At 38.9% G+C, this 24,345-nt stretch overlaps 1 protein-coding gene across 3 annotated transcripts in view; it reads right to left on the reverse strand.

Moving 5' to 3' along the window:
• The window catches only part of Cbfb (core-binding factor subunit beta), a 50,830-nt gene that overhangs the window by 20,441 nt on the left and 6,044 nt on the right, over positions 1-24,345 (reverse strand). For 2 of the 3 annotated variants that reach the window (XM_085681693.2, XM_085681694.2), the window contains exons 3-4: positions 22,640-22,756; positions 7,484-7,600 (exon numbers count right to left, since the gene is read on the reverse strand). In XM_085681693.2, the coding sequence (XP_085537819.1) occupies positions 7,484-7,600; positions 22,640-22,756 (234 nt within the window). The remainder of the gene's footprint in view (positions 1-7,483; positions 7,601-22,639; positions 22,757-24,345) is intronic. The other variant, XM_085681696.2, reaches the window with a different exon arrangement.

The following is a 24,345-nucleotide window of genomic DNA, read 5'->3' on the forward strand; positions in this document are numbered from 1 at the left end:
ATAGACTTGTAATTTTGTTGTTGTTATTGTGTCTCTTGCTGACCAAACCTCTCTTAGTGTCTGGAATGCAGCCCTCCCTATCCCTATCCACCTCTTGACATCTGAAATAGTTCCCTCCTTTGAACTGAGGTTTCCTCCCAGATAGACAAAGCTGACTGTTTGCTTGAGGTTCTGATTCTTTATTACAATGTTAAAATCTTTGTTTTCCTTTCCCAAGTGTTGTATCTCAGTCTTCTCCATGTTTCCTTCCTTCCTTCCTCCCTCCCTCTCTCCCTCCTTCCCTTCCTTCTTTCTTTCCTTCTTTCGAAAAGGTTTCTTTGTAGCTTTGGAGCCTGTCCTGGAATTAGCTCTTGTAGACCAGGCTGGCCTTGAACTCACAGAAATCCACCTGCCTCTGCCTCCACAGTGCTGGGATTAAAGGCGTGCGCCACCAATGCCCGGCTAGACGTTTACTTTCACACCAAGGCTTTCACTGACTTCCACCACTCTATTTTCCATGGCCTGCAGCTTATTTGGACTTTCAGCAAGTAGCACTGTATTCTTGGTGAAACTCAAGTTATTGATTCACACACCACCCATCTGCATGCCTATCTCATCTTCCAGGGCTGTTGCTATTATTAATTCCAGGGATATATTAAAGAGTAGTAAGGAGAGGACGTATCCCTGCAACACTCCTACCACTGTCTAAAACTGATCACTTAGTTCTCCGCAGACTTTGACTGATGCAAAGGTATCTTTATAGGTATTTTCTAGTATTCTTATGATTTTCTCTGGGTACCTGTAGAACCTCACTGTTTCCCAAAGTCCTTTCCTCCAAATGCTATCGAATGCCTTCCTGAAGTTGATGTCTTTTCCAAATTCTTTATATTTTTGTGCCAGCTGCCTCAAAGTGAAGACCTGATCAACTGTGTTCCAGTTAGCTCTGAATCTGCACTGGGTCTCTGCTAGGATTTCCTCTGCTCTGCCCTTGATCCTTTGGAGGATAATGGAAGAGATCTTGCTGCTATGACACAACAAATTAATGCCCCTATAATTTGAGCAGTCAGCTTGTCCTTATCGCGTATGGAAATTATGACTAAGTGCTTCCATTCTGTGAGAATCACTTCGTGTTCCCATCTCTTATGAAGAGTGAGGCCCCTGAGCCTATTGTGTATTATTGTACACTGCATATCTACAATACTTTCAGAATATTCTATACAAGCCTGAGGTACCTAGAAAAGAATGTTATCCATTCCCCAGGTCATTCTATTATCAGTGAGGTATCAACTGGAACATACCTACTGATGACAAGGTATTTTTCTGTTCTGTTCATTTATTTGCTCATTTTTTATTACATTTAGTGCATATGCACACACTGCAGCTTAGATATAGAGGTTAGAGAACAACCTGCAGGGGTTGGTTCTCTCCTCCCACCATGTGTGGCTTGTGGATCTAATTCAGATCATCAGGCCTGGTGACAAATGCTTTTACCCTATGCTGTCTCACTATCCCTTATTCACTTTTTCATTTATTTTACAGATATATACTTAGCTTTTATTATGGGCAGGCTATTGTGCTTAGTACCATGAACATAAAATGAGGCAATATTGCTTTTCCCCATACAGCTGCTGGGGTTGGTGGCAAAACAAACAAACAACCTAATTAACAGATCAACATAGTTATTAACTGTTATTATGTACAACGGAGGGAACTGGGAGGATAAAATGAGAGTGTATGAGCTGTGAGCTAATTCCCTAAGAAAGTTGTTTACTGAGATACTGTGTACTCTAGAAATGGGTATAAACTTTCCCCATGAAATGACTGAGTATTACTAATTGCTGCAGAACAATGAGCTAGGAAAAACTTGAGAGTCCTCTATTTCCTAGTTCCAGCTTCTGTCCTGGTCTTTTCTGGTGAAAAGGGTGATGCGTATGCAGTGAACAGAATTCTCACTCTTAGCAAATGGTAAAATGGGAAAGCTGATAGGCATTCCCCAGTGTCATTCTGGTCCTTTAGCATTTCCCTCTTAAGGATACTACCTGCTCATCCATGAAAAGAGAGTAATGGTTAGGGACTGGTAACTTTATCGAGTCTCCTGGGCCACGTGCCATACTAACTTAATAATCCACGGATTATGTGAAGACGTAGAAAGCAGCCAGATGGGGCAACATGACAAAGCTGGAGTGGGCCATCATGGCCTGTACCTGTAACCCACCATGTGGGAAGTTCAGGCAGGAGCACAGCTGAGTTCTGGAGTTAAGATACCAGCCTGAACAATATCAGGAGTCTTCAGAAAACAACAAATCAGGGACAGAGAGATGATAGAGAGCACTGGCTGCTCTTCCAAAAGACCCAGGTTTGATTCCCAGAGTCCACACAGCAGCTTACAAACACCTGTAACTCCAGTCCCAGGAATGTGATGCCCTCTTCTGGTCTATGTGAGCACAAGACGTATAGTGCACAGACATACATACAGGCAAAATATCCCTACACAGAAAACAACAAAACAACCCCCACACATACACACAAAAAACAGGTTAGAGAAAAGGCTCAGCAGGTAAAGTACTTGCTGTGTAAGCATGAGGACCCTGAGCCATATGTAAAAAGTTGGGCATACCATAGCACATCTGTAATCTTAGCTTCAGGGAGGTGGAGACAGGATGCCTGAAGTTCACTGGCTAGCAAGTCTATCCAAATTGGTGGATTTCAGGTTTTATGAGACAACACCCCAAAAAATAAGGTAGAGAACAATGGAGGAAAGCCTCTATTACCGACCTCTAGCCTCCACATTCAGGCACATAATATGCAGCCACACCAATATAACATAAACACAGAGATAGATTTACCCACAAACAACAGCAACAACAACGAAAATCCTGCAACAGGCCCAAAAAGATGACTCAGGAAGCAAAGGAGCTTCTGTCAATCTTGGTAACTTAATGTGATCTCCAGAACTCACATGGAGATAAATGACTTCTGTCAAGTTGTCTCTTGTCCTCTAAATGAACGAACACACACACACACACACAGTCTCTCTTTTTATTCGAGACAGGGTTTCTTTGAAGCCTGTCCTGGAACTCGCTCTGTAGACCAGGCTGATCTCGAACTCACAGAAACACACCTGCCTCTGCCTCCTGAGTGCTAGGATTAAAGGCACAAAACCACAGCCAGTTCTCTCTCTCACTTTTAAATTAGTTGAAGGAATGGCAAGATGGCTCAATGTGTAAAAGCACTTGCTGCCAAATTTAATGACCCAAATTTGATTCCCATAACCCACATGGTAGAAGACAGATTCCTACAAGCTGTTTCTGATTTCTACACATGTGGCATCAAACACACATGTACACTTCAGAATACATAAAATCAATACATAAAGTATTTAATTGTGAAGTGTGAAATTTTTAGAGATTATATCTGAAAATCAGGCATATTAAAAACTAAAACTAAAGCAAAAGAAAACAAAAAAACCTGAAAGTTGAGTATGTCTCACACCTGTAATTCCATTGTTCTGGAGGTAGAAGCTGGAATGTCAGAAGTTCAAGATTCTCTTGAGCTACATATGCAGTTCAAGGGCAGCCTGGGTTATACGAGACCCTGTCTAAAAACAAAGGGTAATAGCAAGGGGGAGACACAGTTCTATGGTTGTCAAGGTAAGATTTTTATTGTTGTGATAAAACACTATGACCAAAGCAACTTGGGGAGTAAAGAGTTTACTTCCCTTACACTTCCATATCACAGTATATCATGGAAGGAAATCAGGGCAGAAACATGGAGATAGAAGCTGATTCTGAGACTATGAAGAAGTGTTGCTTACTGGCTTGCTCATTAGGGCTTGCTCCGATTGTTTTATTTTATCATCTAGGACCACTGGCCCAGAAGTGGCACCACCCACAATGGGCTGGGTCTTCCCCATCAATCACTAATTAAAAAAAAAGAGCAGCCAGGCAGTGGTGGCATACACCTTTCACCTTTAATCCCAGTACTCGGGAGGCAGGAGGACCTCTGTGAGTTCAAGGCCAGCTGGTTTACAGAGCAAGTTCCAGGGCAGGCTCCAAAGCTACAGAGAAACCCTGGCTCAAAAAACCAACCAACCAGCCAACCAACCAACCAAACAAACAAATGGAGCCACCAAACTTGCCTATAGTTCAATACTTCAGAGGAAACTTCTAAGCTGTGAGTCTCTTTTCCAAAGTGACTCTATCTTGTATTAAGCTGACCTAAAATCAGCCAGCAGAGTGAAACTTGTTTCAAAGAACCATGGCTTGTTCTCAGCACCCACATGGCAGCTCACAACATCCATACTCCATTTCCAGGGGATCTAAACCCTCTTTTAGCCTCCACAAGCACCAGGCACACAGTGTACACACATGAAGCTGTTGACAGTTTGACTAGGAATAGCCTCTGTAGACCCTGTGTTTGAACACTTGCCCACAGGCAGTAGGACTTTTAGGAGACCTTCCTTGTTGGAGTTAGGTGTGGCCTCGGTAGAGGAAGTGCATCACGGTAGGGAAGGGCTTTGAGGTCTCTAATTCCTAAGTTAGGCTTAGTGTGGTATTCACTTCTGCTGTCTGTGGCTCAAGATATAGAAACTCTCAGCTACCTCTCCAGCACGTCTGCCTGCGTGCTGCTTCCTGCCATGGACTAAACCTCTGAACTGTTTTTCTTTATAAGAGTCTGAACTGTTTTTCTTTATAAGAGTTGCTGTGGCCATGGTGTCACTTCACAGCAATAAAACACTAACTAAGACAAAGGAAATTGTCTAACTGCAACTTGATATTCCATTTTTGGTTGATAGGCATAGGAGGCCTGCCTTTTTCTGAAGAGAATCAGATGGGGGGGAGTTAAGGGGAGAGGATGGAAAGAGAGGAGTGAGGGGAAACTGGCTGGGATGTAAAAAATGATTATAAACACTAAAAAGTTCTTTTTAAAGACAGCATTGACACATTAAAATTTACATGCACAAATCTGAAAATTAAAGAAACTAAAATAGTGTTGGACCCTAGCGTCCAATCACTGAGGAGGAGGAGTCGCCCCAAGAGACCATCCCTCACATCACAGCTGATGTAAAAGCATGAGGATTTTATTAATTCTGTCATGACAGGGTCCTCCCGCAGTTGGGAGGCTAGAAGACCCTGAATGGCTGGTACAGGCTATTTTTAAAGGGAAAAAACACAGAAGGAAGGGGTGTCTGGGGGTTGTTCTTTAACTATTATGATTGACTTATTCAAAAGGGCTATTACCAATAATTGGCTGGAGAGTGGTTGCCAGATCAGATGAGGTAAAGGGACACTTCTGAGGGTCACTTTGCCCCTTCCCAGGGACTAAGTCAAAACATCAGTCACTGAGTCAACACCTAAGGGTTATCTTGCCCCCATTCAGGGAGATGGAAAGTTCCCAACATCTCAGTACGTGCATGCATAGCTGTTATGTCCTTGGTTCCTAGGGGAGGAGGGGAAGTACTGAGAGTTGTCAGAAATGGCATAAGAATTGTCTTAAAGTTTTACAACAGCACCATTACCATTAATATACAGGTCTACAATTATGTCCCCAGTTATGGTCAAATTTTCTTCTACAATGAATATAAAACTATATAGAAAGAAATATTTTTACAGAAAGAAAAACAACTCAGTAGAAAAATAGAAAAGGTTCTTTGCCAGAATTTTACAAGTGAGGCTATTCTGTTGAACGATAAAGCAAATGATTTCCTTTGAAGATTAAAGGGAACTGGGCTGGGGAGATGGCTTAGTCAGTAAAGTACCTAATTCACAAGCTTAAGAACCTGAAACCCAAGCAAAATTGCCAGGAGAAAATTTGGGGCTTGGTTGCTAACCAATCTAACTGATAAAAGTCTAGGACAGTGACTTTCTTAAAGGAGATAGATGGTATTCTTCCAAGATGATACCCAAAGTTGTCCTGTGAGTTCCACATTCTCTTGTGCAGATACACATATACACACATATATTTATGCACATGAAAAAAAAATAGATTAAAAGAAGTCATGTCAACCAGATGGTGGCGGCACATGCCTTTAATTCCAACACTCAGGGGGCAGAGCAAGCAGATCTGAATTCAAGGTCAGTATGGCATACAGTGTGAATTTCAGGATAGTCAGGGCTATACAGAGAAATTGTCTCAAAAAAACCAAAAGAGAAAGAGAATGACAGTGACTCTTCAGGCTAAATTTAAAGAAGGCTAAATTTAAAAAAAAAAAAGTCTAATAAAATTTCTGGAATTTAAAATGATTGAGGCGGGTCTCTGAGTTTGAGGCCAGACTGGTCAACATAGGGAGTTCTAGCAAGGACTACAGAGAGACCCTGTCTCAAGAGGAAATGAGATAGAAGTGGGGAGGACATATGTATATGTGTCTGACTGTGGTGTGTGCATGTATGTACATTCATGAAGGCCAGAAAAGAACAGAATGTTGGGTAGCTGATTCAACCACTCTTCATCTTGCTCCACCAAGACAGGATCTCTCACCAGCCTACATACTAGGATAGCAGCCACAAACCCCTGCAATCCTCCTGTCTCTAACATTCCTTTCTCCCAGTGCTGGGGTTACAGGACTACATGGGTCATGCTTGGCTTTTTATTTGGTTGCTGGAACACAAAACAGGTATCCATGTGTCTCTCCAGTAGCAGGACATATATAAGACATAAGGAGCCAGGTGTGGAGATTCACAGCTATAATTCCAGCAAGTGTGAAACCAGCCTCTACATCATACTGAGTTTGACATAAACATAAATGACCTTGAGACCCTTTTCAAAAAATAAAAAAGGAAAAGAAAAATTTGAAAACTAGGGCACAGTGATGTACACCTATAATTCTAGTACTTAAGAGGCAGAAGTAGGTAAAGGTAGGAGAATTATCATGTGTGTGAAGTCAGCCTGATCTATACAGTGATTTACAGACCAGCCAGGGCTATACAGACACGATCTCAAAATAAACAAAAGCAAAATCATACTCCTTGTCTGACTAGTTTTGTGTCAACTTGAAACAAGCTAGAATCATCAGAGGAGGAAATTGCTCCTTGGAATCAGGTTGTAGATAAGCATTCAGGGCATTTTCTTAATTGATGATGATTGTGAAGGGTCCAGCTCATTGTGGGTGGTACCAAACAAACCCTTTCCCCCCAACTTTGGGTAGTGGCACGTCATTCACAGCAATAACCCTAACTAAGATACTACTACTCTTTAATTTTTAAAAATGTTTTTTATTATATTTTATTTGTTTTGTGGGTGTGTTTGTGTATATGGGCACACACTTGTTATAGCATGTGTATGGAGGTCACAGGACAGCTTATAGGAGTTGGTTCTCTCCACCATATGGGTCCTGGAGACTAAATCCAGGTCCTCAGGCAAGGCAGTAAGTGCCTGTTATCTGCTAAATCACCACCAAAGCCCAAACCTACCTATGACTCTAAAGAGAAGGCAAAATAGTTCCCCAAAGACAACATTAGGAGCTAAATAGAAGGAATGTCTTCAACAGAGCCTGAAAGCACCCTACCTGGGCTCGCTCCTCATCAAACTCCAGGCAACCCATACCATCCAATCTGTGGAGATCAATCCAGCCCTTCCAGATAACACATACACCATTCAGAATCATGGGAGCCTTCAAGTACACCTAAAAAAAAAAAAAATAAAATAAAGAAAGACAGTTGAAAACCAACAAAAAGTCATCAGACCTAATGTATATGGACGTTTTGTCTACATGTACATCTACACACCAAAAGAGGGCATTAGATCCCATAGGATTATAGTTTCAGATGGTTGTGAGCTGCTACATGGATGCTGGAAATTGAGCTCAAGCCCTCTGGAAGAGTAGCCACAGTGCTCTTAACAGCTAAGTTCTAGTCCCAGACATGCATGTGTGTGTGTGTGTGTATGAGTGTTTTACCTCCATGTATGTCTGTGCACATTGTATATACAGTGTCTACAGAGGCCAGAAAAAGGTGCTGGATCCCTAGAACTGGAGTTACAGATGGTTGTGAGCCACTCATGTTGGTGATGAAAATCAAGCCTGGGATCCCTGAAAGAATACCCAGTCTTCTCAACTTCTGAGCTATCTTTGCAGCCCCCAGATATGAAAAGTATAAGAATTACAGGAAAAGTACATTTATTAAATTTTTAAAATTTTTTTTGAGAAAGGGTCTCACTATGTGGCCCTGGCTGTCCTGGAACTCCATGTAAATCAGGCTGGCCTTGAATTCAGAGATTCTCCTGTCTCTCCCTCCTGAGCGCTGGAATTGAAGGTGTGCATTACTTGTGCATGGAAAGTACGAATCTAAATCTTACTTCATTCATTTTCAGAGATTAAAGCCAGGGTCCTGCACATGAGGCAAGCACTGTGTCATAGAGCCCTTACAATTTTTTTTCCCAGTTACAATTCTTCTAGAATGCTTTGAAAAGAAAACTTCATAGGATTTGTGAAAGGACTGGGAAGACAGCTCAGGTTTCTCCAGTATGTGCAAGGCCCCGAGTTTTATCCCTTGTTTATCCTTAGAGAGGGGAGAGGATGGAGATGTGAAAACCTGTAAGGAACAGGGTTTCTCTGTGTAGCCCTGGCTGTTATGGAACTTGCTCTGTAGACCAGGCTGGACTAGAACTCACAGACATATGTCTGCCTTTGTCTCCTGTGTGCTCGAATTAAAGGTGGGCACCACTACCGCTTGGCTAATTTGTTTGTTTGAGACAGGGTTTCTCTGTGTAGTCCTGGCTGTCCTGGAACTTCTCTGTAGATTAGGCTGACCTTGAACTCATACAGAGACCCTTCAGCGTCTGCCTCTCAAGTGTCAACATTCTTTATTAGCGAGAATGTGAACTCCCACAAAATTATTTTCGGTAAGATAGAGAGTTCTTATAATATACTAATACCCGTATCTGCTTGTATATATTTTAGGAAAATTTTAGGAAAATATTCAGAAGGAATACTCTGAGGTTGGTGGTGGTACACACATTTAATCCCAGCACTCGGGAAGCAGAGGCAGGTGAATCTCAGTGAGTTCAAGGTGAGTTCCAGAACATCTAGGGCTGTTACACAGAGAAACCCTGTCTCAAATAAATAAATAAATAAATAAATAAATAAAAAATAAAAAAAAAACCAAACCAAATCAAACAAAAAATATTTTGGGATGATGTAACACCTTAAGTCACTAAAAAATTTAAAATATGTAATATACTCTATGCTTGAAGTTTAAGAAGGTATCAACAAATGCTATTTCAGATTTTCTAGATTCAAAACTATACATCTTATAAACCTTTAAGACTATCAGAAAATCTCAACATCCCTACACACTGAGGTGACTTGAACTTTTACAGTTTTATATTTTCTTCTCTAAAAATAACAAATACAGTCACCAAAAGTTTTCAAGTAAACAAGTAACACTAGAGCAAAAGTCACTTTAAGCAGATTTTCAAACTGAGATTTTAGTCACATTAATTTTCACATTGACAGACTTTTCTCAAGAATAAGAATGCACATAGAAAGAATGGTTACTAATATTACTCAAGATAAATATTGCATTATGACACAGATATGAACCGAGAGAAATTTATCATAGTTCCTACAGTCTTCACTGCCCTAATGCCAAGCTGCCATGGATCTCAGGATGACTGTGATCTCAGAATCATTCTACTTCCACCTTAAATGCTGAGACTACAGTCAGTTACCCAACATATGCCAAGCATGGCTGTGCTTTCCAGCACTCTAGAGGCAGACGCAGGTAAATCTTTGCGAGTTCAAGGCCAGCATGGTCTAGAATGTGCATTCCAGGACAGTCAGGGCTACACAGAAACCCTGTCTCGAAAAACCAAAAAAGTAACTAAGGAGAGAGAGGGGAACAGGAAAATTTTGTGATTACATTATAATCTCAAAAATTAAAATAAAAATAGCAATTAAATTTTTTGAGACAGAACTTTATGTAGCCCAGGCTGGCCTTGAACTGATCCTGGCTATTTTAAAAAATTGCTTTTCTTTGTATCTTCTCTATCTCACGTAACACAGGCTTCTTAATGAAAATAAGCATAAATTTAAATCATTCACTGCCTTGAATAAGATATTTAAAATTCAGAGGAAATGGAACTTCAGTGAATTTTCTAAACTCCAAATAACCTCAGGCAGACATCTGTGAGTTCTAGGGCTAACCTGATCTACAGAGTGAGTTCCAGGACAGTCAGTGCTACACAGAGAAACTCTGTCAAAACAAAACAAAACAAAAAAAACCCACCCAGACCAAAACAAAGAGAGAAAAGCTGAAATCATCCTTTCTTCTTCATTCAATTCAGCAGTCTCCTATGTTTTTCTCCTTATGCTAAGAACAACTTTTTAAAATAAATGTTGCAATAAACCCGAAGAAGCAATTTCTACTTATAAAAAAAAAAAAGAGGTTCTCCAAAAACATAAGGTTCTAGTTTTCCTCCCATTTGAACAAGGGAAACAGTCTGCAGTTGTAGTTAAAACCGTTTAACCACATATTTCCTTTTGTTCTGATAAGTGCTCATTCCTTTCTACATTATAAATATATTTATTTATTTATCCTTTTTTGAGAGACTCTCATGAAACTCAGCCTGGCTTCTAACTTGGTGTGTAGCTGAGAGTGACCTTGAACTCCAGATCCTGCTGCATCCACCTTCCTCGAGCTGATGAACACACCTACTCACCCCCAAGTCCAGTCACATTCATTCATGGGTGTGCACCTTGAGTCCAGTGACTGTGCTAACCTCCCACTCAGTACTCCCGAGAAACCTAACAACACCCGACTTATCACCTCCAGAGAAGATTCTGCTCTTCACAGCACATGACAGAGAGTGAGACACTTCACTACCAAAGCCTCCACTATGCTAAATTCTGATACCAATCATGGGTAAAAAGGTCAACCCCGTGTTACTTTTAGGCCAGATTTGTGTTCTTTGTAAATGGTTTATACCTTTTAGAACTGCAGATTCTACAATTTCTTAGCTTACTCATATTAACTAACATCCACAGTCAAAAATATTTCTCTTATGAAATTCGTTTTTTAAAGCCCATCTTTTACTTCTTTATAAATCTTTCTTGAAAAGGAGACCACCACGGATCTGTTTTGGGAAATTCCTAAATGGCTTTAGAAAAATGGATACATTCATTATGAAGAATAATGTCTGGACTCCTAATTTAAAATAACATCTAGATGATCCTGGTGATTTATTTAATGATCACACTGAAATAAACAGTTTTATGCATAATCTTCAAAGTAAATGTTTGGTGCTTTTATATATTTATGAAAACCAGGCCTCAAAGTCTGAAGAAAATATACTGCTGTCTCTTAACAGCTGGTATTTTGTAATGTTAATTCAATAATGTCATTTAAACACAAAGACATTTATTTCATTGAAAATGATGCCTTATTTCAAACTTTGAAAAGAGAGGTTTTATATGCCCCCAAATGAAGCTCAATTGCCCTGGAAAAAAGTATGTTATAGAAATGGATTCTACAAAGCCTTAAAAACTAGTAAACAGATACAGCCAATCAAAGAAGCAACAAAGCAGATTATCTTTCCAAAGGCTAAATACTACAGAACAAGACTTCACGGATTTAAAAGTGACCATAGCCTCATTTTTTTTAAAAAAAGGTAAAAGCTGGTTTATTAGAATTTAACTCAAGATTTAAACAACAATATTTTTGATATCATATTGAATCTAAGTTATATAAATCACTTTATTTTTAACTTATGGCTTCAAATTCCCCATTATTCAAGCCACAAAGCAGTTCCATAAAAACATGCTTGTATCATCCAGCTATATTATTAATACAAGGGTATATTACTCGTACATAAAAAGGAATGACTGCTAGATGTGACGGCACACGTCTCTAATTGGAGCACTTAGAAGGCTAAAGTGGAAGGACCACTGCAAACTCAAGGTAAGCCTGCACTACACAGGATGACCATCTCAAAACAAACAACCCCCCCCACAACAAAACAAAAAAACAAACAACAAAAATAAAAATCAAGTATTGCCTCTATAACACAGGTGAACCCTAAAGCTACTATACTAAGTGAACTAAGTCAGAAAAAGGTCAAAATTTAAAATCAACCACTATAGACAAATTCAGAGGAGCTAAAAAGGAAATATGAGATTTCAGTTTTCTTAGAGATCTGGGCTGATATAATAAATATGGTGTCCACTACCAATACTATGGGTTTCAATCTAGAGGAAGGGAAGAGAGATTCCTTGAGGAATAAACAGGAAATGAGGACTGATGGAGAACTTGGAGAAAGTCCAACTTCTCAATTTGGGCAGAAGTAAATAATGCAGAGCAGACTATGAACAGCCATTACTAAATGAGAACATGTATTATAACCATAGGGCGAAGTTCTCCTTTGTTGACTACACTATATCAGATACTCACCCACCTCTGCATGCCCAAGTTCAGAACACCCATAAGGAGGTTTGAATTTATATGTATATTTCAGTAAAACCAGAAACTGTAAAATTCCGAATAACAGTTTGCTTTTGAATCCAGGTGCATTTTTTCTAAAGAATATTACTTTCATTAGCTTTTCAAAGGGGCATGCAAAGCAAAAAAGAATTCAGTATGACAGTAAAAACTCTGCTAATCCTCCTTCATAGACGGACTTCAAGGACTCTGTAGAATAGACCATGAGATGGTAAGTGCTCCTCCTTCCAGTAAATGAGGGGACACACACACACAGAGAGACAGAGAGCTGTGTGTTAGTTGTCAATGAAGATTAAACCTTTCCATGTACTAAGTAAATATGACACTGAGCAAGACACCTAACCTCACTCCTTTTAACTCTACTCCCCCTTAGACAGCTATAATAAATAAAAATTGGTAAACTTGGGTCCTGAAATTTAAGTGTCAGAAGAAGGGTATGAAAAAGTCTGATCAATTTCTCATTTATTAACTTGTACAATATTTCGTTCTTTGAAGGTCTAGAGGCTGCATGTTCTAAGAATAAGCAATCTGGAAGTAGCAGTGGCATCTTCAGCTCAGCAGTCTTCCCCCTGCCACGCCAATCCCATTTAGGAAAGAGTCTAGGTAGCTGAGGTGAGGCAAACTGAAAGTAGAAAAGCTATGCTTCAAAGAACAACTTTGTTTGAGTTCTGAAGAAGATAATTTTGAGATAAACAAAGCACAATGATTGCAAATTCATAAACATAACCAATGCACATCAATATTCAATCATAAATCAATATGCACAGAAACCAACCTCAAATCTACTGACAAAAGAAGCAAAGATGTCATTCTTCAAAAAAATTTTTTTTTTCCAACTGGAGAGTATTTCTCTTCTCTGTAATACAAACTGATAAACTGGGTATGGTGGCACACACCTTTAATCCTCACACTTGGGAGACACAAGCAGGTAGATCTTGAGTTTGAGGCCAGTCTGCCTACAGGAGAGTTACAGAATAGCCAGGACTACACAGATAAACTCTGTCTTTAAAAAAAATAAAATAGGGCTGGGCGGGATGGCACACGCCTTTAATCCCTGCACTCGGGAGGCAGAGGCAGAGGCAGGCAGATCTCTGTGAGTTCGAGGCCAGCTCTGGTCTTCAAGAGCTCCAAAGCTACAGAGAAATTCTGTCTTGAAAAACAAACAAACAAGAAAGAAAAAAGAAAAAAGGAGAGAGAGCGGGTTCCAGGACAGGCAGGGCTGTTACACAGAGAAACCCTGACTCAACAACATAAACAAATAAACAAACAAAAAATAAGGCAACACATGCCTTAAATCCCAGAATCTAAGAGGCAGAGGCAGGTAGATCTCTGTGAGTTTGTGGTCAGCCTGGACTACAGAGTGAGTTCCAGACCAGCCAGGACTGTTTCAGAGAAACCCTGCCTTGAAAAAAACCAAAAGCAACAAAAACAAAAATAGTAAAAAACAAAAATAAAACCTGGTAATATTCAGTTTTGCTTACATGTATGTCTGTGGACTGTATTTGTGTTGCCTGGTGTCCTAAAGGTCAGAAGAATGCATCCATTAGCTCTTCTGGAAGTAGAGTTATGGATTGTTTTAAGCTGCCCTGTGGGTACTGGGAATTAAACCAGTGTCCTTCGAAAGAGAAGCTCTTAACCACTGAGTCATCTCCCCATCCCCCCATAAATATTTATATATTAATAAAAGAGCAAAAAAAAAAAAAAGAAAAGTTCTTAGCTTCCCTACACTAATCATTTCCAAACTACTTACTTTTTGTTGTTATTGTTTATTTGAGGTTTTTGTTTTTGAGACAGGTTCTCACTATGTAGCGCAGTATGGCTTTGAACTCACAAGCCTTCCTGTCTTCATCTCCTAATGCTGGGATTATAGGTGTGTACCACCATGCCTGGCCTTCAAACTACTTATTTTCACTTACCAGCACAACATTCCTCACATTTTACAACCATTGCTGGAAATGTATCTTCTTTAGTAAAAATTAAGACAAGACAACGATTAAGTAAAAATCCGACCACCACAGTAACGCTGCTTACATAGACATTTCCACCAAAGCTCCACAGGGCATTTTTTTTTAAGGGAAAGAGCTATCCCCTACCCCACCCACAGACAATGAACAGTTGTTCTACCCACAAACTAATGAATCATCAGACAAGCTACCTATAATGCTAGACTGGCCAGAAGCACCCAGGAAAACAAGATTCCACTGATGAAATATGTACCTTGCTGCCCAGCTGTAATCATTTCTGTAGACGACTTAACAGATTCCTTTCAAAGACTTGGTTCTGACTCACCCTCTGGTAGCCACACGGTCCCCTCTGTTCATAAGTGCAGAGTCAGCCACTGCAGATAGTCAGTCACTACAGTCATTTATTCCCATTGGACTCTTAATAACAACAGGGTTGCATGCAGGAGAAAACATAGCTTCTTACAGTGATCTAATGCAATCTAAAACCTACTTCATATAGTTCAAATGACAAATTGTAAAACGCAAAACTCGAAAACATTTTTGAAACTTGTGTACATGTACACACACTTAACCACATATTCAATAAATTAGTAAATTGTTGGGCACAGTGGCAAAAAACTGTAATCCTGGTCCTTGGAAGACAATGGTAGGATTGAGTTTGAGATCAGACTAAGTCACACAGTAATAATCTATCTCAAGGCTGCATGGTGGTGACACACGCCTTTAATCCCAGCACGCGTGAGGCAGAGGCAGGCAGATCTCTGTGAGTTTGAGGCCAGCCTGGTCTACAAGAGCTAGTTTCAGAACAGGCTCCAGAGCTACAGAGAAACCCTGTCTTGAAAAATCAAAAAAAAAAATCTATCTCAAAAACAAAAACAAACAAACAAACAACAACAACAAAAAGATTATGTTAAGACCACATGAGAGCTGGGCACAGTGGATCACACCCTTCTATACTTGGCTAGTTCAATGCCAACCTGAGATATATGAGACCATGTCACAAAAACACAAAAACCAAAACCCATCACCACTATTAATAATATGTGATCTGTATACTTTTCAAAACCAAAAACTGTACAAACACATCACTAATATGCTTTCTAAACAATTATTTTTACTTGATTTCAATGTACTTTTTTCCCTAAGTGCAAAACTTATTATGCTTTTGAGTTAGAGCTCAGAAAAGCTGGCAGAAAAGTGCTGTAAAGCGGAAGCTTCATCAGCTGTTGCCCGAGAGCGCTTAAGCATCTGGACAGAGCCGAACGAATACAGCTGCATTCTGAGATTCCTCCAGCTCATCCTCCAAGAACTTCGCCTGAAAATGAGTCTTTTTCCATGTCCATATATAAAACACTACGTCTGTTCCTCCTGTGAGCTCCTAGTACATATTTATGGACTAGCCATACCCATATTATGAAATATACATGATTTTTAAGTTAAAATATTAGCCTATATTAGTCTAAGTAGAAATTGTTTAATCAGGGCTGGCAAGATGGCTCACTGATAAGAACAACTGCTGCCAAGCCTGGCAATCTGAGTGCAATCCCTAGAACCCACATGGTGGAAGAAAGAAAACCTACGTCCACAAGTTGCCCGGCACAGACAGACAGACAGACAGACACACACATTAAAAATTGGGAGGAAAAGAAGGAAAGTAAGAGACAATATATCTTAAACAGAGGAGTCTGCTCAAAAATTTCTTCATCCACTAAATAAAATTTGGTTTAAAATGACTTTGCTATTCTATCTTCATAAGTATTATTGGCAAGCCTATAATCCCAGCACTTGAAAGGCTAAGGAAAGAGGATCAAAGAATCTTATGACAGGTATGACGGTGATGCCTTTAATCCTGGCAGTTGGGTGGCAGAGGCAAGCAGATCTCTGAGTTTGGGGACAGCTAGAGCTACATAATGAGACCCTGTCTGAAAAAAGGAAAAAAAGAAGAGAAAAAAGGTAGGACCATGTGCAGTCCTGAAAATTAATTTTAAAAAAAGAGTTAAACCTTTATCTTCCTGAGCCCAGACAGGAATAGAATACTCAATTTTCATAGGCTCAGTATAGGGTCAACCAACAGTAATCAAGTACATTTTTTTAATTTTTGAAATCAGCTTTCATATGATTTAGACGAAGCTGACCATACAATTACCATATATAGTCAAACAGAATACATGAAAAAAATTAATGTAATCATTCAAGACTATTAATTATGGTCAATCAAAACCATTTGCATTCATTTGAAATAAAATGTAATTGGAAAGTCCTAAGAGGAAAGAGCAAAGGAATTAAGATGAGTCTATATAATTTCAATTTAGGAATGATTTAAGTTCTGATAAGTTGCTCTTTTTAAAAAAATATTTATTTATTATGTATACAATATTCTGTCTGTGTGTATGTCTGCAGGCCAGAAGAGGGCACCAGACCTCATTTCAGATGGTTGTGAGCCACCATGTGGCTGCCGGGAATTGAACCCATGTAGCAGTTCATAATCTTCTATGACTCCAGTTCCTGGGAATCCAATGCCCTCTTTTGGCCTCTTCCATGGGCACCAGTCACACACAGGGTGAAAAAAACTTACAAGCAGGCAAAGCACCCAATAAATTTTTTCTTTTTGTTTCAAGGCCAGACTGATCCATACAATGAGTTCCAGGGCAGCCTATCCTTTCTTAAAATTCTCAAATTCTTTAAAACAAAAATATACAATACTATGCTCTATCTTGATCTTACATAAAGCACCTATGTTTTATATAACAGCCTGCTAATAACAGACCTTCCTTATTAAAAACCTTTGGTTCGGAAAAAAGCAAAACCAAAACCAAACCAAAACAAAACCATCAAAATCCTTAGTTTGGGGGGAAAATTGAGTGTATGTGGGGTTTGAACCTAGGACTTCACAAGTGCTAGGCAAAAGCTCTAAAACTGATCTCCATCCCCAGCCTTCTTTTTGCTTTATATTTTGAGACAAGGTTTCCCTAAGTTGCCCAGGCTGGCCTTGAACTCACTCAGTAGATGAAGAAGGCCTTGAATTTTTGATACTCCTACTTAGACCTCCTGAGAAGCTGTGATTATAGACCTTTGCCAACAGGCCTAGGTAAAAATACATCTCTCTGGGCTGGAGAGATGGCTCAGAGGGTAAGAGCACTGGCTGTTCTTCCAGAGGTCTCGAGTTCAATTCCCAGCAACCACATGGTAGCTCACAACCATCTGTAATGAGACCTGGTGCCTTCCTTGCCAGCAGTACATTGTATGCTTAATAAATAAATCTTTAAAAAAAATACTCTTGCTATCACAAAAGCAAAAGAATGAATAAAAGGGGCTATTTTCTGAAGCCATTTTCTTAAATCACAAAACTACTGTTTTGAATAAAAAATAGTTTCTTCTTTACCAGCATTGTAAGCTGTTTTGAATTCAGTAAATTTAACGATTATTATTGTGGCTGGGCTCCAACATGGTCAATGATCCCATCATCCTGGTATTCATACCCAAGTGTAATAATCCCCTTCTCTGTTGAATGTGGCCTAGACTTAGTGACTAGCTGCTAATAAACCAAATGAGACACAAATGACTCGGAGAAGTAGTCATAAAAAGCATGGTGACTTCATTCATTTTTTTCAGCACAGAAAAGCACACATCTTCAAACAGAAGTCATATGAGCTCAGAAGTACATCCTCTGGCTCTAGACAAGTCATCAGAGACTGTCCAGCCCTATCTAACAATGTGAATGTGATCTCAAGAGACAACTTGACCCAGAGTCATACAGCTACAACAATCCCAGATTTGTGTAAAGAAGCCTGAGAAAACTTTTGGAGTGGCTAAACATTACCTTAATCACAGTACATCTATATGTATGTATACATTTGTTAAAGTAAAAATTATGCTATTAAAGTAGTGCACTTTTTTATATTTACACTACATTTCAATAAAGTTGATTCTTTTCAAAGGTCACTGAACTCTTGTGATAAACAGATGAAGGGTCAGTTTGTTAGTTAGCTTGGGGAGTTCAGAGTAGGCAGTAAGGAAACAGAGGCTATAAAAGCAAGCAATCATCCCATGTCTTAATCTGAGCAAACCTGCTTTTTCCTCTATCTGTAGCCCTTCCCATCTCAGATGGTGGCAGCCCCACATTTCCAGTTGTTCTCGCCAAAGAGGTGGAGCTGTTCTTAGCACACTCTTTCCCACCCACTACATCCAATTTATAAACAAACTCAGATGGTTTTATTTCTGAATACTTTCACCTCTCACTGCACCACCACCGTCTTGCCAAGATTACTTCAATAGCCAAACTGGTTTCCCTACTTCACTGTGGCCTTTACAATCTATTATCAACCTAGAATACAGAATGAATCTGTCAAAACCTAACACAAACCATATCATTCATCTGCTTGGAACCCTGACATCATTCTCAGTTTCACTCAGAATAAAAGGCGGTGTCAAGCCAGGTGTACTGGTTCACACACCCAGAATATTGGAGGCTGAGGGAAGAGTATTAGAAGTTCAAGGCCAACCTCAGCTACATAGAAAAGTTAAAATCAGTCTGAGCTATGTGAGACCCTGACTTTAAAAACTAAAACAAATAAACCAGGGGAAATTTAAAACTAAAAAATGTCTCACTTGGGCAAGTGAGACAGTTCAATGGTTAAAAACACTTGTTGTGAAGCCTACTAAATAGAGTTTAATCCCTACATTCAACATAAAGAACAGATTTCCACAACCTTACACATGTATATACACAAATAAAAATATAATAAAAGCATATTCCTTTTTAAAAAAAAGTCTGTCAATTCAGGAGGTGGTGCTACACACCTTAAAGTCAGCACTCAGAAGGCAGAGACAGGCAGATCTCTGAGTTCAAAGTCAGCCTGGTCTTCAGAGAGAGTTCCAGGATAGCCAGGGCTTCAGAGAAACTGTCTTGAAAAAAAATCAAGTCATTACAATCGTCTACCGTGGTCAAACTAATCAGCTCCTTCCTTTATTTCCCTTGTCTCATCTTTTACTGTCTCTTCTAGCTACACCGGCCTGCTTGTCGATTATACAGTATGCAGCACATGGTCCTTTACAATGTTTCCTCCTAGATGCCTCCATGGCACATCGTTTCCTATCCTTCTTTAGGTTGCTTCTCTACCAACACCACCTGCAAATGTTCCTGGTCACTTACCAGTCAAGAGAAACAAGAGGATTGGAAGGTAACTAGGTTAAAGCAAAGGAATTTACACACCTGCAATCCCAGCACTTGGGAAGTACAGGCGGGAGGATCAGGAGTTCAAACTAGGTGGAAAAAACATGAGATGATACTCATTTGGTATCATCTTTATCTTTGATAAAAATAAGAACTAACATTGGCAAATAATTAACATTTGGGAAAATTCTTCAAATTGTTTGGTAGTCAGTCTTAGGCCTGTGGAGACAGAAAGTCTAAAGATAACAAAGCATAAAAAGAAAAAAAGAAAATATAAGATCCCACAGTCTGAATGCAATGGATGAGAAAACCTAGGTTATTATTCCTTTCTTAAATCAACTGGAGTACTTTACCTTAGCAGTATGCTATGCAGCAATAGGTTAAAAGGGTGTTGTTTGTTTTCTGCCTTTTTTTTTTTTGGTGAGTATAGGTGTTGGCAAAACTATAGATGAAAGATCTGTCATCTAATCTATATGTAAACACAATTCATATATAAAAGAAAAATACTGATTTTTGGCTAGCATTACCACATTCTTGGAATATAGCCCTACTCACCTGTTCAGCTCTTTTGACACTACAACTACAGAGGTAAAAAGCTGCAATAGAGAACACAAGCCTGCAAAACTGAAAATATTTACCATCTGTCCTTCTTTTAGAAAAACAAACTTCTAAAACCAGAATTAGTAAGATGTAAATTATTTTGATACCTTGTACCAGTTTTATCATTTGCTACTGAAATTGAAACATATTTTAAGTAGTAAGTTTAATTTTCCAATAAAGCAAGTTAGTATACACAAGAAAGAAAACTATGTAACAACTATTCCGTTTGTTTGTTTGTTTGTTTGTTTTATTTTGTTTTCTGGAGACAGGGTTTCTCTGTAGCTTTGGAGCCTGTCCTGGAACTAGCTCTTGTAGACCAGGCTGGTCTTGAACTCACAGGGATCCACCTGCCTCTGCCTTCTGAGTGCTGGGATTAAAGGTGTGCACCACCACAGCCTGGATTAGATTTGATCTTTTATAGGCAACTAGCTAATCATTAGAGTGAAAAGGGAAAGACTGTTAGATTTAAAAAACAATGAGTAGCCAGGCAGTGGTGGCACACACCTTTAATCCCAGCACTAGGGGAGGCAGAGGCAGACAGATCTCTGTGAGTTCAAGGCCAGCCTGGTCTATAAGAGCTAGTTCCAGGACAGGCTCCGAAGCTATAAAGAAACCATGCCCCGAAAAAACCAATAAATAAATTAGTAAATAAATAAGTAAAAAAATAAGCAAATGACTGAATAAAATCAAATCCAGTCGGGTGGCAAAGGCACACAATTTTAATCTCAGCACTCGGTGGCAGAGGCAGGTGAATCTCTGTGAGTTAGAGGTTAGACTGGTCTACACAGGACCAGGGCAGTCAGAGCTACACACAGAGAAACTCTGTCTCTAAAAGCAAAACAAAAAAACAAATCTAAACAAAGTCTTTCATTATACTTAAAACAGATAAGTCTGGGGCTGGAGAGATGGGGCAGGGGTTAGGAGCATTGGCTGTTCTTCCAGAGTTCCTGAGTTCAATTCCCAGCAAGCACATGGTGGCTCACAACCGTCTACCGTGAGATCTGATGCCCTCTTCTGGTCTGCAAGTATACAAGTAGGCAGAACACTAAACATAATAAATCTTTAAAAAGAGAAATCTTTTAATTAGTGTTTATATGCCGCTAATTCTTTTCAGTTGTTGTTTTTCAATTTTTTTAAAGAGTTATTTTATTATTTGTGTGTGATGGGGGTGTAGATGTGTCTGAACACCAGAGGACCTGCTCTTTCCTCCCATTTTTGTTTTTAGTCAGGGTCTTTCCTGTTGTGTCTGTGACTGTGATATCCACTAGTTTCTGGCAGTTCCTCTGGATTGTACCTCCCACCTTGTGGTAGGAATGCTCAACCTGTGATAACAGCCACAATAGATTCTGAGGATCCAAATCAGGATCAAGGTTGCCGGCACACATTTTTACCTGCAGAGCCATTGGACCAGCATTGTTTTGTTTTGAGACAGAGTCTCACTGTAGCCAGGCTGACCTGGAATTCATTAAGTCTAAAGCTGCCCCCAAACTAAAGAGGCCAAATCTGCCAAGCTACACAACAGTGATGGTGATGACACTTAGGAAAATAATTTAGCAAAATGTAGCAAGTTGCTAGAAACAGGTATGGTAACATACTACAAAAGCTGGGTGTGGTGGCACACACCTGTAACCCCGGCAGTACAAGGTAGAGTCAGAAGAATCAAAGAATTCTAGGTCAGCCATTGCTACAAGAGACCCTATGTATCAAAACAAAAACAAAGTCCCAGAAAAACAAACAAGTAAAACCCCCCAACACCAACAAAACCATTCTACAGAGAAAGCAGGAAAAAAAAACACAATTGGATACAAAAGTTTATAAAATAAGTTGATTTAAATTTTTTTATTCTTTGAAAGTGATTCTTTGATCAAAGATCAATCTAAAATACTATTTATTAAATTTTTATCAAGTAACATAATATAGATTTTTAAGTTATCAGTGTAAACATTTCTACCTATATTTTTATAACTTTAACCTCAACTTCTAACATAAAAATTGTAAAACATTTATTTGAATTCCCAGAAAGTTTTCCTTAAAATAAATAGAAAATATTTTCAAGTAGATGTTTTCTTATGATTTTCTTAAAATCAGCTGTTATATTAACAAAATACCTATAACTTGTTTATAAATACATAAACATTTAGTTTTTAAAAAAAATTTAAACATACAGTTTTCCTCCATTTTTTCTCCTTCATTTCAGACTATCATAATATATTTTAGTAGACACAAAAAATTCTGTGCTAATTTTTAAAGAAATCAAAATTTGAATATTAAATGTAGAATATTTTCCTGTAAGTTAGAATTCCTCTTGATAATTATTATATATATAATTAGGAATTAAATGTTATAAAAGTCATTAAAATCATTTTACATTCTTTTAACAAATCTGACCATACATCTGGGTAGTCAGACTAATAACCTTCTTATTAAAATGCAAGTAATGAGACAATAATAAAACAATTCACAATACTTTAAATTGCAAAGATATTTCCTACCTTGCCTGCTTCTCTTTCTAGGTCGACATATTCCCGGCTAGGTGTTTGTCGCTGTTCTCCCTGCCAGCTGGCCGGAAAAAACTGGAGAGACAGATTGGTTCCTGTGGCCACAAAAGCCTTTTAGAAAAATCAATACAAACAGGATCAGGAGCAGGACATTACATAAATTATGCAGGCAGTCATTTATTTTTACATCAGTTTATGTCTTAAGCCAGGCAGCACCGAGAATACTTAAAAGTAAAAAACATGCACTCATCATTTTTCTTAAGTATTAAGTTACAAACATCTGATTCCATTTTAAGGGCATTTGCCATTGGCTGCTTAAATATAAAATCAGACATGGAATCAATACTTTCTTTCAGTTCATTTTTTTGCTGACGTTAGGAACTCACATTGCTCGTGTCTAACCAAAACCTCTATCCCTGGATTTAAATTTTTATTTTCAAATGTGAAAATCACCCATGATTTTGAATCTTAAAGAATAACATAATTTAAAGTTGTATAAATGAGATTTTATTTTTTCTTGCTTCTTTGGCTCAAGAAAACATGCAACCATGTGTGGCACATTTTAAAACCTGCAGTGTTTAAGTAATTTTAAAGCATGAGTTCCAAAGCCAATGAAAAAACAAAGTACTAGGAGGCCAAGCGTGACAGTGCACACCCTTTGATTCTAGCAGCACTCAGGAGGCAGAAGCAGGTGGAGCTTTGTGAGTTCAAGATCAGCCTGGTCTATATAGTGAGTTCCAGGACATCCAGGGCTACACGAGACTGTCTCAAAAAAAAAAAAAAAAAAAAAAAAAAAAAAAAAAAAAAAAAAAAAAAAAAAAAAAAAAAAAAAAAAAAGAAAGAAAGAAAGGAAAAAAGAAAGGAAGAAAAGTTAGATGGTACAGCTTAATATGTAGAACAATCTAAAACCATCATCAAAAAAATTTTTATGTAGCTTCTGAACAATTTAACTCTTATTTCCTTCCCCACATAAAAAAAATCCAAAAATACCATTATTTCCCTTTTCAAGAGATTTAGAAAGAAATAAGTAAAAATAGTATTTAAAAAAACACACATTTTGATCTGGATCGATGGTTCAGCATTAGAGCACTGGCTGCTCTTGCAGAGGACCAGGCTTGATTCCCAGCACCCACCTTGCAGCTCCCAACACCTGTAACTCCAGTTCCCAGGGGATCCTATGCCCTCTTAAGTCTCTGTGGAAACTGCACACACATGGTGCACATACTTGCATACAGGGATCCGTGAAATAAAAACAAAACAAGAACAAAAACAGGAGTGCCCTGACACATGTCAGGCAACATGGCCCAGGCCTGACACTCCAGCTTTGAAACCCAACCCAGTCTAGAAAAATAAAACCAAAACAGAACAAAAACAAAAACACAAAAAAATCCCATCCCAACATTTTAAGCTAAGCATAATGGCACATGCCCTTAATCCCAGCACTTGGGAGACAGAACAGGTAGATTTCTAAGACTCTAAGGCCATCATGGTGTACATAGTGTGTTCCAGGATAGCCAGAGCTACATAGTGAGACCCTGACTTGAGGGAAAAATCATTTTAGGACTGGAGAGACAGTTCAATCTTAAGAACAATGACTACTCTTTCAAAGGGCTGGAGTTCAATTCTCAGCATCCATATGGAGGCCCACAATCATCTGTACCTCAACTTCCCAGGGATCCAATGCCCTCCTGACCTTGGTG

Source organism: Myodes glareolus, chromosome 22, assembly GCF_982192425.1.
Source record: "Myodes glareolus chromosome 22, mMyoGla1.1, whole genome shotgun sequence".
In the NCBI taxonomy this organism is placed as follows: domain Eukaryota; kingdom Metazoa; phylum Chordata; class Mammalia; order Rodentia; family Cricetidae; genus Myodes; species Myodes glareolus.